Raw genomic sequence first — 18,998 nt, forward strand, 5'->3', positions numbered from 1 at the left:
GTTGACCATCTTCTTTAACAAAATAATCTTACTACGGCGAGGATTGGCTCAACTTGAAAATGAATATAATTTTTAGAATGTTCTTTTTTGTGCATAAACTAGGGGCGTGTTTAAACTAGAGGTTGCGGTAAAGCGTTAAAGACTAATTTTAAAATAAAAGCTTAAAATAATAAACTGCACGGGCAAACGGGACGACGTTTTCTTGAGCTACCAAAAGATTTGCAGCTTCGCCTCGTCTACATCACACATCCCGCAGGCATTTTTTTTCTGTCATAACCTCCTCCCTTTGTGCAGCAGTGGAATCGGTGCAACTGAGGACGTCGGGTTAAATCGGGACGCATTGAAGCCCCCATCCACCGTTGACTTTTTTCCCCGACTGCGTGATGGTCAACCTTTGCTGTCTTTGCTGCGGTGAAATCCCTCAACCCCGCCCCCTCCAGTCGGGACCACCGCGGGATCCCCGCCTCACAGTGCAGCTGCAGCCCACCGGTACTACCAACAGTACAGTGGGTCCGAAGGGGAAACGAACACAGGGGGATACTCCTGCACACGCAGAAGATCGTGCACTTACCGCCTGACATGCAAGAAGTGCAGGATGCTCTCCTCCGACCTGGACTCGACGGAAGACACCGAGGCCAGCGCTCTCAATGATGCCGAGGAAGAGGAGCAGGAGGCGGACTCGCCAGCAGAGAGTGATACGGATGAGGTAGGTGGTTTGCACTCATCTCATGCTGACATCCAAAGCCAAAAACTATCACAAATACTAATAATGCAATGATGTAGTCATGTTCAATGATAATTGACACACTTATTGTTGTAGTTGTAGAGGTGTGCACCTGCACCCCATTCCCATTAAGCGTTCTTTTAATTTATTTACTTTTTTTGCTCTATTGCTTTTTGCTTATTTTAACAAATTATGAAGGAGCTGCCGCCTAACTATAAATAGCACAGCAAAAAAGAGCATTGGTACATGCTATGTTTGACATACGGTGTGTATTCAAATCCTCAAATGACAGCATCTTTGCTCCCCTGTAGTGGCGGTCGCTGCAAAAATAAATCACCGTTTCAGTTGTCAGTCATGTATAATATAAAACGATAAATAATAATAAATTGTATTTTCAGCATACTGTAATTCAGTGTGTCCTGAAGAGAGTTGAATGAAACCTGAATCCTATGTGTGTTCAAATTATGCACGCAAACTATTTTAGCACAATACAATCGCCATATCTGTACAATGTGCATTGCATGTAAGTCTATTTCCTGTTTAATTTAATTCTGTTTAATATGTGCATCATTCTCATACTGTTATTATTGCCCGATTGCACAAATTCCCCATTGAATGAACGCACAAATTATTCAGATTCTGTTTATTGGAACATTAATTGTCAAGCATGTCTAAATGTATTCTGATAATGAGAACAAGTGTCTTTTTACCACCACTAATTGTATACAATATATTAAACTACTTAGCCACAGCAGCAAAGCAGAAATGATCTTTGAATTTATGTCTGAGTGTAGTGGTTTGGACCCCACTCAGTGGGGATGTGAATGCGAGTGTAAATGGCTGTCTTTCCCTGTATGTGTCTTGTATAAAGATCTTATGTCTCTGGAGGAGCAAGGTTTGGAGCCAGGAGCAGACAGGACATGAAAGTAGAATTTTTCAAAGTATTTAAACTAGACTTGGAACACAAGACTCAGAAAACTAGACTCAGAAATTAGACTCGGAAACCAGACCTGGGGGGAAAGTAGGTAGACAGCTTGACATGATAAGTTGAAAAGACCCGTTTCATATCTCAGATGTGGTGGGTTTAAATGCGGGTTCTGGCGTCTCTCTGTGTAGTTTGTAATCCATATAAAGTACACAAAACCTCAAATCATTGAGTATGTAGATGAAGCCCATCTACATTTTCTTGTAACTATGCATCTGAATTGAGGATGTCACTGCTGCCAGTGGGTCTGTCCTCCCAGTGGTTCATCATGACAATTGAATCCCTGTCTTTTTTCCCTACATAAATCAAGTGCGGTTGAAGCAGGACAATGACATCGCTTTGCCTGAGCTTGAGCGGTAATGGATGACTTGTTGTCAGCAAAGAATCCTTTCACTCCATTAAACACAAGATGACAAAACGAGCTCCTGAAGAGGACTAATAAACAACTACAAAGATGGGAACATCGTCTTTTCTAATTTGTGGACCATCAATAGATCCAGCTTGTAGATGCCTGAACGAACTGATTGAAATACATTAGGGATGAACGAATTAGTGTCTGTGGGCAATTGTCTTTGCTGGTTGCAACAATTTGACTTCTTGTTAGTATTGCATATGTGAGCAGCTTTTTTTCTGCTGCTTGTCTGCCCTGAAGTTAGTACAAAAATACTTAGTAGGGCAGTGTTTAGCATTTATGAATACCTTTACAGTAGTGTGCAAAAAAAGAGTCACTTTGACTGTGGAATCGTAAATACCAAGGAACGACAAATCGATGTAAACAACATGAACAAAAAAATGGCGGATGAAGTTGGCAAAAAATGCTTGTAAGTGGTCAAGTTTTGCTGAATAACAAAGCAGATGGACGACGATTAATATGTTGATGTCAAAAGACGATGTGTCCAATGGACTCATGTTGATTTGAAAGAGAGAGAGGGAAATATTGGTATCCATACATGCTAAACCAATGCAAAGGCGTATTCTGCCCTTAAAAACATATGTTCCTAATTGTTCTTGACTGAAGCTGACATCATATGTGCTCAGGTAACAGCCAATCATGAAACAGCTGTTTGCTGTGTTTGGTCATGTGATATATGCAAGCTGAGCCAGGATAGGTTGTTACCTGAGTACATTTGATGTCATTTTCAGTCTATAGTATGTAGTAAAATATTTAAAGGGATGGTAAAATGATTTTCAGCTGTAAAAAAAAAACAGTGTCTCGAATTAATTTGAAAACTAACTTAAAATTTTCGTGGGAAATTAATATTTTTAAGACACATTTTGTACATTAACTAAAAATTGCATCACATGTTCTCAGGTAAATGACCAATCATAGCTCAGCTATGGGTTTGGTCTTGTAAGATGTAGAATGTAAAATGTAGGATGACATTTTTGGTTGTAAATGACATATAATTAGGTTAGTATTTCCTACTGAAAACGGCAAAATAAGTTGAGTATTGCTTTAATAATTTGAGAGATGACAACGTCTCAATGAGCTATTTTATCCTTCAGCTGCATCAAAACCTCACAGTGACACGACGCGCTTGAACTGAATCCCCCTGAGCTTTCTTCCTTTAGATTTACTTTGTGCTTAGCTGTAGGAAAGCTTCGCAATTTACTGTGCGTGCTCTTTCATTATCCTCCGGGCTACAAGTCATGATATCAGCGACATGTTTTAAGAGGCTCATTGCTCTAAGTGGGCCATTCCTCAGCACGCGTTCTCAACTTCTCTCCGCAGCAGCGTCCAGTCAAGCAGTCACTGGGAGCCTGCGTGTGCCGTGAATCTCACTGGCGCTGCCTGCTGCTCTCCCTGCTGATGTACAGCTGCCTGGGCGCAGTCAGCTGGTGCCAACTGAGCCGGGTCACCAAGATCAGCTTCAACTCGGCCCTCACCTCGGCTTTCGCGGCGTCCTTCGCCACGTCCATGCAGAGGGGAGTCCATCCCGGACGTCACTCCATGATCTACCACGACAGCCCTTGCTCGGACGGTTATGTCTACATCCCCTTAGCGTTCCTCTTTTTGCTCTACGTGTTGTATATGGTAGAGTGTTGGCATTGCCGCGCCCGTAGCGAGCTCCAGTGCAAAGCCGACGTGGACAGCGTGTACGAACGGGTGACGCGCATGCGGCAGGCGCAGCCGTGCATATGGTGGAAAGCCATCAGCTACCATTTCGTGCGCCGGACGCGACAAGTCACGCGCTACCGCAACGGCGACGCCTACACCACCACCCAGGTGTACAACGAGAGGGTCAACACCCACGTGGCAGAGGGCGAGTTCGACTACGGCCGCTGCGGGATGAAGGACGTGTCTCGTGAGCTCAGAGGCTTGGATGAACACCCGGCCACTCGCCTGCAGTTCACCAAATGTTTCAGCTTCACCGAGGCCGGCCCGGAGAACGATTACCTCAACCAGCGAGCCAGGTTCTTCGCGGAAGCGGAGGGTTTGGATGATTACATGGAGGCCAGGGAGGGGATGCAGCTGAAGAATGTGGACTTCAGGGAGAGCCTGATTGCCTACGTGCACCCGGATAAAATGCCCTGGTACACCTCGCAGGTGGCCTTCTGGATGGCTGCTCTCTTCATGCTCTCCTGGCCCCTGAGGGTGCTCGTCGAGTACCGCACCGCGTATGTGCACTACCGCATTGAGAAGCTGTTTGGGATGGACTACGCATGCAGCGGCGACTCCCCTCAGGATGACGTTAGTTGCGCTATTCCAAGAGTTGACACCTTAGACAGCACCGAATTGGAATGGCACATCCGCTGTAACCGGCAGGTGATTCCCAGCTACTCGGAGGCCATGCTGATCAACATGAGCACGGCCGACTCCAATTCGCTGCAGGACACTGAATGCACCACGTCCTCCAACTGCTACCTCCTGGACAGCAGCCCCACCACTCAGAGCTACGGGGCCCTCCACAGTCAGTCGGGCCGGGAAGGCGGGCGCTCGAGGACCAGGAGGAGGACCGTCACCAGCTCCAGCTGCTCTTCGCTCTTCTCCTGCCAGGGGGCGCGCTTCCGATCCCGCCTGTCCTCCGCCACTTCCCGCTTCTCCTTATGTCGCATTTACGGGTCTCGGCGCACGGTGGCTCTGTGGAGGAGCCGAAGCAGCAACATGACGGACCCCTGTTGCATGGACGAGCAGGGGGGCCGCTCGGACTCCAGCCAGCTGGCCCTCAGCGACAGCCCGCCCAATTACAGCGACGCCAGGTTCTTTCCTGTGCTGATCGTGCACGGACCTGACGGATGCGCCGGCGAGGATGCCCAAGGAGGGCAGCAGCATTGTTACATCCGAAGGGGTTCTTCATGTGTGGAGACTTCCCTGTGAAGAACACACTTGATTTTTTTAGAGATTTTGAAAGAAAATTGTGTTTTCCGCAAATTCATTATTCCAACATTGGAGGAACATAGTTTTTAAACAGACCGTTTATTTGATCATTTCTTATGCTGTCAATTAAACTGAGCTAAACAGACCAAAAAAAAAAAAAAATCATCAATTTGCGCTCTTCAAATCAAAATTTGCTGATGCACCATCTTCTATTTTGTGCATAATCCTGTCATCCGTCCAGCTATGTATGATTTTACTATGTCAAAAAAAACAAACAACAAAGCTAGTAACGGACAAAAACTTTCATTTGATTATGTAACAACTCTAAGAAACTATTGCTCATATTTTTTCATCAAAGACAATGTTTTCAACCAGAATTGATGCTGTATGAGACCTACGGTAATTTAAATTTGTGTGATGGGAGTAATTAGGCCCTTGATCCGCGTTAAACAAGAACTTGATGAATTGCATGTTTGCAAAAGTATTATCTTTCATATGGAAAAAAGGGGCATTTTTTTCCCCTTTCAAAGACTTGTACTATAGAAGGTGGATCAGAGACATGTTGTGAATGGTTAAATATATGCAACCGGGAAAGCTGCTTATTTTAATATTAAAACTGTTTGTATCCGTTTTTTAGTTATTTGTCTTTTCTGTTTTATGTTTTCAAAACTCTTTAACATTTCTGAAAAAATAGTGACAAGCAGACACACGCGTTAGAATTACAGCTTCGTTTTACAAGTCTAGTTATTGTGAGCGGTCCTGCAGAACTCAAGTAAAGATGAAATGCTAGCATTTCACCACAGGATGTCGCATTTTTTAAACCATTCCTTAATCGAGTCACTGATTAGTTAGAGTGATTTTTTTCAGGATCGGACAGGCTAACCAGAGCAGAGCATTTCTGGATAAAAAAAACAAACAAAAAAAACTAAGACAATAAAGGAAGACATAAAACAGTGTATGCTCTGTAAACCCTGTTTGTTTGTTTTTTTTTATTTGAGAACTACATTTGTAATGGTATTTCTATGTGTACATAAAGATACTTTAGATGTGGAAGCAAATCTGTTTTACGGTATTTCTGCCTCTGCAATATGCATCCGTTAAATAATATATACATAAAAAATATTCACAGTAGATTAGTGGTCCCCGAACTTTTGATAAAACATTCACCATGACTCATTCTTGCAGTCGACAAACGAAAAAAAACTTTAAATAAATCGCCATGGATGGGGAATTTCTTGCATCATTACGCTCTCTGGTTTCCCTGTATTCTTTTTCCTGCCTATCCATGTATGTTTGAATTAATTTGAAACCATCCACAGTGGTTATAAAAGTGACCAGTTTGGAAAAGGTGGGACAGAGAATATCTGTTTTCAGAGTTTGGTGGTTTAAAAAAAGGCAAAAATAATAATAATAATAATAATAATAATAATAATAATAATAATGATAATAATAATAATAATGATAATAACCCGCAAGCATAGCATACAGTACTTCCCGCCACCGCTTTAAAAAATAAGAGTTCGTCTTGTAAGCAGATAATATGTTTTATTGTGAAAGTGCAGTGACGTTACTTCCGACGCGCGGATTTACGCTAACTGATGAGCTAATAGAACCGATTCGCTGTCATCCACATGAACCTATTCAGGGCCGACACTTTGTTCGAACGATCGCACAAAGGAGAGCGTAGCTGGGTTTCCTGTTGAATCGTCGAGGAAATGCGCCCTTTTTTCCGTTTTTGTCTTAAGTCGGACACCCAGGGCGCGAGTTGCTTCGGCGGGCTGTTTACAGCGAAGTTTCCACCCGGTGGTATGCATCGTCCTCGCTCTTGTTAGCTCCGAGCAGGCTGTGAAACTTGGGATCCCGGATAAGGATGAAGTTGCAGTGCGATGTGGAGGTGGTGAACCGTATGCTACCCGCGTTCGGCATGAAAAGTCGCGGCAAGGGGGCGAGGGCTGTGTTGTCCATCGGGAAGCACTTGGACAAGACCAGTCAACGCTGCAACGTCTACATGATGATCTGCACGGCCAAGGACAGAACTGGATCCAAGTATAAGGTCTGCTCAGGTTCTCTCTTTCATGACATACTTGATGTATTATGGCCAGTTTATTTATATTTTGATTGTATCGTGGCACACATTTTGATCACGTGATCTCTGTTTATCTGTCGTTTGAGCTCGAGTTTGATCCATCTTTATACTTGAAGGGATATGAAACTTATTTAACCGTTGTAGTGATGGGTTGATGAGGCGTTATGGAGCGTATCGGCACACTGACACGTTGTGTTGATATTGTGTCATCAAATACTGACACCTGCTGGTTGTTAAAAATCCCTGCTGGCAACCCACTTGACTAACTGAACTGACCTAGTGTATACCAGGGGCGTTATTAGACCTAATAAATTAGAAATTATGGCAGATTATTATAAATTATTAAATATTATGTCAAATTCAATCAACATTTTTTAGGTAAATGTTTACAGTCATGTCAATTCACCCAATGTAAGCCAATGGGAATTTTTGGAAGAGAAAATGAGGCTTTGTGGGAAAAGGGTAAACATTTTGAATACTACATGCAGTCCTCTCATGATTATGTAAAATAATTTGAAATTTGCGAGCGTTTGCCGTTATGGACTTCTCCCTGTTTTGACAATTTATTGTTAGTTTCGCTTTGAATGCTTTGTCTTTGATGTATAGAAATCAAAGGCCAAAAATAGGTCAAAATGACACTCGCTAGTTAATACTTTTAACACATCTGTCCATTTATTGTCGACAAAATATGACATTAAATGAAGGTTCAGTTACCATCCAATCACAGCTCAGTTTGGAAATGTTAGAATCAAACAGAAAAAAGAGGTGAGCCGTGATTGGTCGTTACGTGAGCCTTGAGTGTTTCATGGCCTTTTTTTGTCAACAAGTTGAAAAATGTAGTTGGGGTTCTATATGTTTGAAAAAAAGATGCTTGTTACAACTTGAAGTAGACAGGTGTGTCTGTTAAAGGTGTAAATTTGTGTAATATCGGTACTAGTTATAATGATTTAAAAACGTGTGATTTAAGAACGCATTCAAAAGAATGTTAAAACTTTTAAGTATTGACTGGATAATTGGCGTTTAAATATTGTTTGTTTAAATATTTTTATATATGTTTAAATTTTAAACAAAGTATAGAAGGAAATGTATACAAATTGACAAATGTTCTTTTGTTAAATGTATTTTCTATTTTTTTTATGTGAAATAATCAATCTGTTTTGAAGTGTATGGCTTTTTTCTTTTGACAGAATGTTTTGGTATGTAAAAACCGGGTTTGATCAAATTTGATAAGCTTCAGCTTCATCCAAGCCTATTTGACTGGCAGAAGGGGGACTAAAATCTGTGTTGCATGTGTTTCTTTGAGTAATTGCTAATCAAATTAATCTAAATCGGAAAAAAAGTATGTTATTAAGTGTGCATGATAAATACTTATCAATAGACAAAACATGATTTTTTTTTACGCCTGAAAATGGCTAAATCACTTTTGTATTCCTTTAACACCCCAGGCTTTAGCTAAAACATAAAACCTTGTTTTCATCTGTTTTTGCATAACAAATGACGAAACAACTCTTCCAATTTCCTTTGGAGGTAAATACTTGACAGTGTCATGAAACATTTGATGCAGTGGCGAAGACTTGATTGCTGTCATAAGCCACATTTTGCCACCAGCAGAAAAGAAGCCAAGACTTTTTTCGGCATAAATATAATCATTACTGGCCAAGTATGTGGAAAAACACAAGGAGACGTAACAAGACATGACACACAAGTACAGCGAGTCCTTGCGTAATGTAATGCTGTTGTAGCAAAGGCAGTTGCACAAAAGAGACGGAGAGTCATCAAGGAAAAATAGTGACTGTTTATGACTAGTAATGATGCATCGTCAATGTCAATATTTTACAGCGTTTTTTACTTTAGCATAAACAGCGTATCTCGCCAAACATTAGCATCAAGGGTAGCAGTTAGCATGGGAGTCAGCAAAATCAGACATTTCTGATGAATGTGTTGAAAACATTCATGTTAGTACATTTAATTAGTTCATTTATTAAGAATTAGATCGTTTTCAACCACATTCAGTTGTCTCACTTCATTTGACCCCATAGAAATCGTGTCCAAATCTTGTATACGCCACCACAAGCATTTTTTAAAATATTGTGACACTGCAAAAATGAGGCCCAAACGAGCGTCGTGAAACCGAAGATGCCGGGTTCCTGTCTAAACTCGAGCAGATTGTGACGTACGATGTCATCCCGGCGCGTTGTGAAACGGAATTTTCCATTTGTTGAACATTTGCCAATCTTGTCTCGCAGCTCAAAGACAACATCGAGAAGTTCTTCACGTGGTTTGTGGAGGAGGGCAAGGCCACGGTGAGATTAAAGGAGCCTGCTGTGGACATCTGTCTGAGCAAGGTAGGCGCGGCAATGCTTTGTCAAAAGGCATCGTGAGGCATTTAATTACCAGTTCATTCCCGGTTGCTAGCGTCTGCTTGCCCGTTTGTTGCCCACACAAAACGCGTTTGTTTTGACGGCCACGGTGGCAGCCTCATTGTTTCCAGCGGCTGCTGAGTCTGAATGCTGCCAGGCGGCCGTGACCTTTCACCTACATTTTGAGCGCCGCCGACAATAGCGTTGGCTTTCCGACAGTCGGTCTGGACGAGTAAACACGCAGCATTAATGAAGCAAAACCTATGATGTCATTTGATGCTCAGGCCGACGCAAACAGCCTGAAGAACTTCCTTTCGGCCGCTCGCTTGGCGGACAGGGGGAGTGACGCCAGCACCCTTCCGCTCTCCACCCTCACGCCTGTTCGCGCCAGGGACGTGGAGCAGCCCAAGAAGAAGCTGGCCATCGTCTCCAAAAAGGACTACCCGCTGACCTCCAGCTTCCCGTACTCCCTGGAACAGCTGCAGGTCTCCTACTGCAAGCTGTCACGCGTCGACACACGCATGCTGTCGCTGAAAGGTGTGTGATGTTCAAAGACGACTTTGCGTTGACCGTACCCATGTGCTCAACAGTTAGCTGCTTCATACTGCAATTACACTTAGAGTTAATGTAGTTACACCTAAATCTTTATATTACCTTAACAAAGATAAAATTACTTACCTTTGCCGACGAAGTATTGAAACGATTCATGTATGCTTGTGGGGCAGAAGTTTTTTTTTTTTTTTCCTCGAGGGGCCTTTTGCAAAATATAATTGAGCACTGGATTGATTTGAAATGTTCTATGTAGTCTTTTTTATCCTCAGTGGACGAAGCTGACAATCACTTAGTAATGAAACTCTTCATGTGTACTACAGCGCTACAATGATAAATCAACAAATCATTGATTGTCAAATTAATCAAGAATAATTTTTGATAGATTTATCATTTTGAGACCGAGCTTAATTTAAAATTGTCCAAATTACAAATGTCAGCCTCTCATCAGTGAATATTCTCACAAAGTTGTGTAAGCAATCAAATGTTTTACATTAAAATAAACATATTTTTTTGCATATTTGGCCTTTACTCTGTTACAGTCCAGCTCAGTAACTATGTCTTAATTTGTTTGTTAATGCATTGTCCGTTTGAAATGATGTACTGTATTTGAATAAATTAAAACTTTTTTTAAATCCAGTCCATTAATTAATGGACAATTTAATCTATTTTTAAAACAGATGCAGCCCGAGTGTGTTATGCACGGTACGTGTAAGACTGCCCCCTGGTGGCCAAACTGCACATACCAGAAACTGAACAACGTTAATTGGCATTGAATATTGTTTCACTCTTTAATTTCCATTTAATTATTATTATATTACTGTATGGTAAGTAAAATGTCACATTTTTGAAGACATTACAGATATTTTATTTTAGAGAGGCTTTATTTGTTTTTCGTGGAACAGATTAACCCTTTAGGTGTCAAACTAGCAATATTGCACTAAGCAATGTTTACAGTACTCGCACACTTGAATATTATTTCAGTACTGACTATTTTTACACAGAGCTGCGTCTTTTACATATTTTTTGCATATTACTTTTTTTTCATTTCCAACCTTTGCTGATTTTCCATCGTTTTTTGTGCAGCTCTTCGGAAACTGGACCTCAGCAACAACCACATCAAGAAACTTCCCGCCACCATCGGCGATCTGGGCTGCCTGTCAGAACTGGTCCTCCACAATAACCACCTGGAAGCCTTCAGCGAGGCCCTCTGTCTGTCCACGCTGCAGCGGACCCTCCAGCTCCTGGACCTCAGCCAGAACCGACTGCAGTTGCTTCCCGCTCAGTTCTGCCAGCTCCGGGAGCTGGTCAACCTCAAGCTGGACGACAATAAGCTCGTCTGTCTGCCGTTCCACTTGGGACGCCTCACCAAACTGAGGTTCCTGTCGGCAGCGCACAACCAGCTAGCTATGCTACCCAGCGACTTCCGCAAGCTGAGACTCGAGAACCTGGACTTGTTCGGGAACCCGTTCATCCAGCCCAACCCCCTAGACCACACCATGAGGCTCACGTTCCCGGTTTCCCTTCAAGAGCTGGCCTCCAGAGCTGTAGCAAACCTCAGGTTTGAATGATTTTCCGTATCAACATTCCTAAAGTTCACCCACGATTTAGATCTGGCAATTTAGATCGCAAAATGAGTTCCAATTATCAAGTTTTCTACCCTTCACTTTTAGAAAAAGGAAATCACATTGGTAATATTTAAATTAAGTGCTCCAACATTTAGCAGTGTATATTTTAATAACCGATTTATCTTTGATCAACAAAATAAAATAATGACATCTGTTTTTTGTCCTTTACTATGTTTGCATTTGACTTATTTTAAGTCATTTGTTAACCTATAATTGATTATCTGTCTGAAACCCAACTGTTTTTAGAGTGCAGAAAACTGGTTTAAGCAATGGTTATTTGGGGGGAAAAAACAGTACCAACACATACATAGATATATACAGTAACAATACCAACGGGCATACATTCTTTATCCTCTGAGAAGAGTGACTTAACAGTAATGCTGTAAATGCTAATGAATTCAATAGATCAACACGCAACATCTATCATGTCATTTTCTTTTACCAGCATCCCGTACGGGCATCACCTCATCCCCGCGCACTTGTGTCGAGACCTGGAACTGGCCAAGATTTGCGACTGCGGCCGCTTCTGCGTCAGCTTCTACATCAGGACGTGCGTGAGCATGAATCTGCACCAGGTTTCTCACACGGTGGTTCTTGTGGATGACATGGGTGGGACGGACGCTCCGGTGCAGCAGCACTTTTGCTCCCTTTCGTGCTACTCCGAGTTCTTGGACAATTCCCTCCAGAGGGGAATCAGATGAGGACAGTGTGGACGTTGCTGCTGAAGTAGTTTATGATGCTCAAAGACTGAGCCAGAACCAAGCATCCAAGCACACATCCAACATTTAGGAAATAGCCCAGAGGTGAGCGGAATTCAATTCTTCCCGATGCATTCTCCTACTGACTTATTTGAAAAAGGATGAGGGAATAACGAAATGAAAATGTGCCATAACCTCATTGCCTCTATACCGGGGGAGGCAAAAAAAAAAAGAGTTCATGTGTTATTGACCCACTGTTTTTATGTTAAACATTTGAATAAAAGTATAAATTTCTTTAAGAAAGTTTACTGTGGGAATCCAAACTTATTTGCTGCACTAACTACACCACAATCTAAATTGGTTCATATCAAAAGTATATCAGTAAATAATACTAGAGAAAATCTATCATATGGGGAAACCATTTAAAAAAAAAAAAAAAAACAGTATTATTATTGTTTCATCTAGGTCTTCAGTCAAGTGTTTGAAGCCATTTTTTTTCAGTCTGTTGGAGAGTGCTGTAAAAACTGACAGTTAATAGAAGAAATTCACAAAGGTGTTCAGATGCAAGGTTTTTGTTGTATAAAATAATTAAGATGAGAAGATATGTCAATTAAAACATTTTCCAATATTGATGTGATCGCTAACCTGTATAGCTTTTTAATACTGTACGTATAATAATTTATAAATGTGTAAAAAATTATAATATATACAATTTAAACCTGTATTACGCTTTTGAGGGGACATAAAAATAATTTTAAGATAAAAAATCATTTTAATACAGTACATGAGAACATTCAGAATTTTAGCAGTCACTTTTAAATGTAATCTCTGGTTTCAATCGTGTTTGTCAGTTTTTATGACATTTAATTCACCTTTTTTTTTTTTTGTCAAGTTGTAGTCCAGGAAAACAATTTAATTTGCCTAGTTCATATGTCAACATTTTAGTGTACTTTTAATTAGGTCTATTGTTTTACCTTTGTTTTTTTAAATTCCAACAACCGGCTTCTAGTCCAGAGCTTCTCAATTATTTTTTTGCAAAGTGCCCACTAGGAAAGAGGAAACATTTTGTGCTTCCCCCACTCACCGCGGTGACTATAATATCATTATCCAAAAAAGTATATCAAGAATTGCATCTTTTTTAACATTAACAAAAAACTATAAATCAACATTATGTTTTTTTCCAGGGTATATTCAGGTTACAGGTTAGTCTGAAACTGAAAAATAGTGCATCAAAGTGTCTAAAAAATAAATCACTTTTTTTTAAACTAGAAACATTTTGACCAAGTGAGTCATTTGATGCAGAAAAAAATCAAATTGCTAAACTGGGGTTTGTCATTTTTTGTCATTTTTTCTCATCTTTAACTAAATTATCTTTAGGATTTCTTAACTAAAATGCATTGATATATTCATTAGTCCACGAAAATGCATAATGATTCATTACCAAGTATTGTCAATGTATTTAATTAACCATACTGACATTCAAATATTCCAGTTGACCTTTTACGTGAGCAGGAGTCATGATCGGCAGATCGCTTTGATTCCTAAGGTGAATGATTGGAAGTAGAATCAAAAATCTATGACACAGCAAATGCAAAATCGTGTGGTAATGTTGGACAATATCCCGTCGCATATTGGCAAAACGTATACATTTGTAATGAGAACATTTGTCATTTCAATTGATTAGGTGAAAAAAATTATCTCACCATTTTTGACCCTTTTGAAATTTTTCACTGCTACGATTAGCACATTTGCTGTTTCTGGGTATGTTTTTTTGGACCAGGTGGATGTTTGGGCGGGTCATTTTGACAAATTATACCAACACATAGATCGACATTTGTTAGCATTTCCCAACTCTAATAAAAACTAGCCAGTTGTATTTTGCTTTCCGATACTCTTTTTTTTTTTTTTCTTCTTCAAAACTGGAATGCCTCATATACTCGTGTATAATGTGCATAATTGCAGCACATGTACAAAAACAATGGGAAAATTCTGAAAATGTATTTTTTCTGTTGTTTTCTTATACCTATTAATTCATAACTTTTGCCAAAATGGGACAGGCAATTGTAACACACTTGTTTGATTGACAGTCCGACGAACATTCAATTAAGAATTTAACGATTCTCCGGTCTTAGTCAAGTTCATACATGAGGGAATTCTGGAAGTGGAATCCCGCCGTTGTGGCGTGATCACTGAACACGGTCACATTACCGTCTTGGTCGATTTCCCTTATTTCAGGAGGGGGCGAATTCTTGTCTGATTCTGGTTTTTGGATAATCTCCTTTTCTAGAAAATCTTCCACTTCCTTCATGCTGACCTCATCCTTCAATAAGATCGGGTTGCTTTCCTCAATTATGTCGCCAACTCGCATGGAAGAAGTTTCTTCTGAGGTCTCACTTCTTTTTTCTTCCACAGGTAGTTCAACCTCCTCCTCTAGACTATTTATTTCTACCTGCAAAGGAATCGAAACAAAAATCATATGCCTTAATTTGAATAGTTTACATACAGTGATTTCTAACTTTTCATCATTCATTCTTTCCATTTTCATTTGGTATAACTATTATCTGCTTTTAATGAAGCACAAACATGCCACTTTTCTCATATCAATTTTAGACCTAAACAAAGGTGAAAAGTGTGTACAAATTTCAGATTCTAATACTTGATTATTAAAATAAAGATCATAAAATTTCTAATCGAGTGGTCACTATGACACAATTTAGCATTACATGATTTTATGTTTCAATTAATTTGCTCTTAATTTGAAAAGATAAACATACTGTTCCTGTAACGGCAATAACTTATATTAAATTTGCTGATACCTGTAAAAAGGCTGCTAAAATCACACTTTAGCCCCTCATTAAATCTAAGTCTGTTCCATGGCCTGTTTTAAAAAAAAACTTACACACCATAAAAACAATCAGGCACTTTTGTTTTAACCCTATGACAAATGAATAATGTGCTGATAGTCAGAACTCACCTTATCGTCATTATCTTTGGTCTCCTCTTTCATGTCGGTGTCCTTCACATGGCCGCTTATATCTAAATATGCATCAGGTACACACACACTTGCTGTTTTGTTCTGATTGGAATCACTTCTCCGTGGTTCATCTTCTTCCCTGACTTGAGCCTTATTTTTATTTTCACTGAGGTTGGTGTGACTTTCCTGAATGCTTAGTACATCCTGTTCTCCAGTTTCGTGTGTGCCCTCTTCTCTTCTTTTCACTGTCAATTGCTCATCATCCATCAGAGGATCCTCACTTTCATTTTCAGTGAGGTCGACCTGACTTTGAAGGACATCCCGTTCTCCAGTTTCCTGTGTGTCCTCCTCCAGATCCTTTCTTGTCTGTTTTTCAACTCCTTGCTCTGCCTCCGTAAGTTCTATACAAGTTTCATTCTCTGGCAGCTGCTGTTCCTCACTAATAGCCTCTTGTTCTTGATCACCCATCTCAGGTTCCTCACCCACAGCACCGTCCTGATCTTTCTTGGTGTTCTCATCTCTCTCTACATTTTCATGCAAAAAGGCATCCTGCACTTGGGCGCATGAGTCTGAACAAGTTTCCGTGGGGATCACAGGTGAAATCTGGAGTACATCGACACTTGCTGGGTATTCTTGGTTGGAATTCATTCCCAAAGGCACAACTTCTTTCCTCACAAGATCTTTATTTTCATTGAGGTTATCCAAAGTCTCTTTGATGTAATGTCCATTCTGTTCTCCATTTTCCTCCTCCATAGGTTCTTCACCTTGATCGCCCATCACAGTTAACTCACTATCAACTTCATCCTGGTCTTTAATCAGCTCCTTTTCAAGTCCTTGGTTTTCTTCTACATCCATCTCCTGCTCCTCCACACCACCTTCTGTTTCCTTGTTACTCCAGCAGAACTCCATGATGTCATTGGAAGGAAGGACAGGCAACGTGACTGTTAGTTGTCCTCTCTGCTTGCTGAACTTAGCGTCGCCTCGCTCCTCGTCCACCGGGTAGGACAGAGGCAGCTCCAGTCTGTAAGCGGGCGTCTTTGACTCCAGGAGCAGACTTTTCTCCTTCACTTCAAGGTTGGCGTCCGCTACTGACTTGAGTAGCGGTAGGTCGATAGTGACGATGATCTCTTTGGGCCTGGGGCTCTTTCCGGAGTCCCTGGAACATCTGAAGTCCTGCAGGTCGATGAATGATCGATATTTCACGGTGTAGCTTGGCTCAGTGGGCACTTTGCTTTTCTCATTGTTAATTTTGAAGCTCTTTGGTTTGGGATCAGGGCTAATTTTTGTTTTTTTTTCGTCTGGATATGGGAAGGCAAGTGGGTCATCTTCAGGAGGCTTGGCCGTATATCCAGGGATGGGTTTACGAATGACACAAGGTTGAGGTGTGCCCTTGTACTTTGTGCTCATCTCCCTCACATTGTTCTTGTCCAGCGTGACCTTAAAGGCATCCTGGATTCCCTGAATGGCCGTGCTGATCACCATTTGCATGAATTCGGCCTTTCTGTTTGCTATGTGGAGGGTGTCTGGGTGGAAAATGACATCATAGATCATGATTTTGTTCCCTTTTGGATCAGTGTCTTGCCTTCCTGGGTGCAGATTGTGAGGCAGCGACCAGCACTGCCCTCTGCGACCATCCTCCGACACCCCCGACTTACACTCGGGCTTCCCAATTTTATCATTAGCGCAGATGTTGATGTAACATTTCTGCTTGCGGTTCACACTGGTCCTCAGGGACCTGAATGGCTTTGGGTGGATGAACTCAATTGTGTTTCCCCTTTCCTGCTCCAAGATGCTAATTTCCTCTTCGTAGATCTTCCTATTCTCTGGATCTGCTATCTCCTGGGCGTATTCATTCAGCATTTTCCTGAATTTCTCATCTTTAAACGCCTTTGTCAAACTCTTCATTTCATCTGCTGTCATGTTCAGCTCTTTAAGTTTTTCTCCAATCTCCATCGTTACGTAGAGGAGAACCAATGGAAATAAATTTAAGAAGGGTTTTATATCACCGCAACAGAGAAAGTTTCGCCCTCAGATCAACTGCAACGGAAAATGAACAAGTTTGACATTAGTTGAGTAGTATTAGCCCCGCGTTTTGTTTAAAATAATAATTCTATTCTCCAGTTTGGCAGCGTTAAAAATATCTGTAAACATCAACGAATGTGGTGATGTTGTAGGCTTTGATTAAACATAAATTCATCTCGAGAGGTACGCTCGTGACGAAAAATGGTAAAAGTTAGCTTAAATTGCACTCAAGGTATATTTCTGTCGTTTAAACTTACCGTGCATTTTAATGTACCCAGCATGTCTTCAATGGGGTTACAGTACATTTGCCATACAAAGAAACGAACACAACGATAGGAATAACACACATATCAGTAGAATTCCATTCTCTTCGCTAAAACGTGTACTGTAACCATAGCAACCGATACAGCGTTGATACCAGGAATAAACAGACTCAAATTTGAAGAAAAAAAAAAATCTATTAAAAAAATCCATATATATGCTCGTATGTTGTTACAATACCAACAAATAGCTAAAGTAGCCCGAATACTATTTTTTTAAATTTTACTTTTTTTAAAAAAATTAAAAAAAACAAAATAATGTTTCAATTCAGCCACTAGATAGCGCTATTGACTGCACTCCTGGGAATGACCAATCCGCCAGGAAGTCGGTCAGTAAGGCAAAGGGGCGGGTGTGTAGGAAAGCGATGTGATTGGTCGCGCCCCCAACCGTTCATATTTCTCTCCCGCTGATTGGTGGGTGGTCACTGTTGCTAGGTGAGACCACTACCAGGAAAAAGCATGGAGGTGGTGTCAGTGGTTAGCCAATACAAGCGCACGAAGCATGTTTGCGTTACATAAAATAATGAATGAAAATAACTTAAGTATTCGAATCATCCCTTGGATTAGCAGTATTGGAAATTAATGGATCATAAAAATAAATATTACAAGTTGGAATGGGGGTCTCCAACGAGTTGCCTGTTCTAAAAACAACTCATTGGTTTCTAGGAATTACAGTACCAAGTGAAAATCTAAACACCGGCAGAGATTTAGTGAATAAAATGATGATTATTTTTCAGTTTCCTTATTATTGTGTGAAAGCATTAACATGATTTGTGCTTTTACATAAATGGTTATCATTAATAAGTGTATGAAACTGCTTATGTTTTGCACGAATCAGCACTGAAAGGACAGTCGCAGTTTCAACAAGGTTGGGAACACGCTGGTAAGAATTTAAAACAAAAAAATAGAAGCACACATTGACACACGGATGATTATGGACTAATAATGCATCCTAATCTGTTTCCAGCCATCATATGTTGAGGTGAATTTTATTCAGAAAAATCTTCTGGCACCATGTGACCTACTGGATCTAATGATGAGCCATAAAGGAGAGCGCTCACTCAACATTTTTGTCTGCCCTGACTCATTGAGCAGTCTGGCACCCTGGAGAATAAACAAGACATGACGTCTCTGCGTGGTCTTACAGAACCAAGCTTTTATAGCACAGATAAACCAATCAGCAGGCCAGAAAGGAAGCAGTCCCACTCGCTCGTCAGCACATTCTGGAGGATGCGTGTGTGAGCTTCAGACCAAAAAAGGGCGGCGAGCGCCAATGGTGTGACACGCAGGATGTGGGAAGGTACCACGCAATGTCTTTTAGGGAAGATTGCTG

The 18,998-nt window shown here is 40.9% G+C and overlaps 3 protein-coding genes across 3 annotated transcripts; 2 read left to right on the plus strand and 1 right to left on the minus strand.

Annotated features, from left to right (window-relative positions):
• Window positions 1–55: 55 nt before the first annotated feature.
• On the plus strand, window positions 56–5,962 carry LOC148412824 (transmembrane protein 151B). Its single transcript, XM_088433297.1, has 2 exons — window positions 56–706; window positions 3,442–5,962. Exons 1-2 carry the CDS (start codon window positions 596–598, stop codon window positions 5,026–5,028), a joined length of 1,698 nt encoding a protein of 565 aa, XP_088289423.1. The 5' UTR covers window positions 56–595; the 3' UTR covers window positions 5,029–5,962.
• Window positions 5,963–6,613: 651 nt separating this feature from the next.
• lrr1 (leucine rich repeat protein 1) lies at window positions 6,614–12,657 on the plus strand. Its single transcript, XM_088432391.1, has 5 exons — window positions 6,614–7,081; window positions 9,361–9,459; window positions 9,759–10,011; window positions 11,110–11,584; window positions 12,097–12,657. Exons 1-5 carry the CDS (start codon window positions 6,899–6,901, stop codon window positions 12,350–12,352), a joined length of 1,266 nt encoding a protein of 421 aa, XP_088288517.1. The 5' UTR covers window positions 6,614–6,898; the 3' UTR covers window positions 12,353–12,657.
• A 1,170-nt stretch (window positions 12,658–13,827) lies between these two features.
• dnaaf2 (dynein axonemal assembly factor 2) lies at window positions 13,828–17,732 on the minus strand. The gene is made up of 3 exons (XM_088433392.1): window positions 17,603–17,732; window positions 15,324–17,360; window positions 13,828–14,798 (listed from the first exon to the last, which is right to left on the minus strand). The coding sequence occupies exons 2-3, from the start codon at window positions 17,274–17,276 to the stop codon at window positions 14,478–14,480; spliced, it is 2,274 nt and encodes a 757-aa protein (XP_088289518.1). The 5' UTR covers window positions 17,277–17,360; window positions 17,603–17,732; the 3' UTR covers window positions 13,828–14,477.
• Between the last annotated feature and the right edge of the window lie 1,266 nt (window positions 17,733–18,998).

Source organism: Hippichthys cyanospilos, chromosome 14, assembly GCF_059441005.1.
Source record: "Hippichthys cyanospilos isolate Australia breed blue-spotted pipefish chromosome 14, RoL_Hcya_1.0, whole genome shotgun sequence".
NCBI lineage: Eukaryota > Metazoa > Chordata > Actinopteri > Syngnathiformes > Syngnathidae > Hippichthys > Hippichthys cyanospilos.

What these genes read in the sequence shown, in the direction of transcription:
- LOC148412824 (XM_088433297.1), top strand. Translation starts at nt 596, where the DNA reads ATGCTCTCCTCCGACCTGGACTCGACGGAAGACACCGAGGCCAGCGCT. An exon ending in CAGAGAGTGATACGGATGAG is followed by an intron (nt 707 to 3,441) that starts GTAGGTGGTTTG and finishes TTCTCTCCGCAG; the next exon opens with CAGCGTCCAGTCAAGCAGTC.
- lrr1 (XM_088432391.1), top strand. Translation starts at nt 6,899, where the DNA reads ATGAAGTTGCAGTGCGATGTGGAGGTGGTGAACCGTATGCTACCCGCG. An exon ending in GAACTGGATCCAAGTATAAG is followed by an intron (nt 7,082 to 9,360) that starts GTCTGCTCAGGT and finishes CTTGTCTCGCAG; the next exon opens with CTCAAAGACAACATCGAGAA. An exon ending in ACGCATGCTGTCGCTGAAAG is followed by an intron (nt 10,012 to 11,109) that starts GTGTGTGATGTT and finishes TTTTTTGTGCAG; the next exon opens with CTCTTCGGAAACTGGACCTC.
- dnaaf2 (XM_088433392.1), bottom strand. Translation starts at nt 17,276, where the DNA reads ATGGAGATTGGAGAAAAACTTAAAGAGCTGAACATGACAGCAGATGAA. An exon ending in CCAAAGATAATGACGATAAG is followed by an intron (nt 14,799 to 15,323) that starts GTGAGTTCTGAC and finishes ATTCCTTTGCAG; the next exon opens with GTAGAAATAAATAGTCTAGA.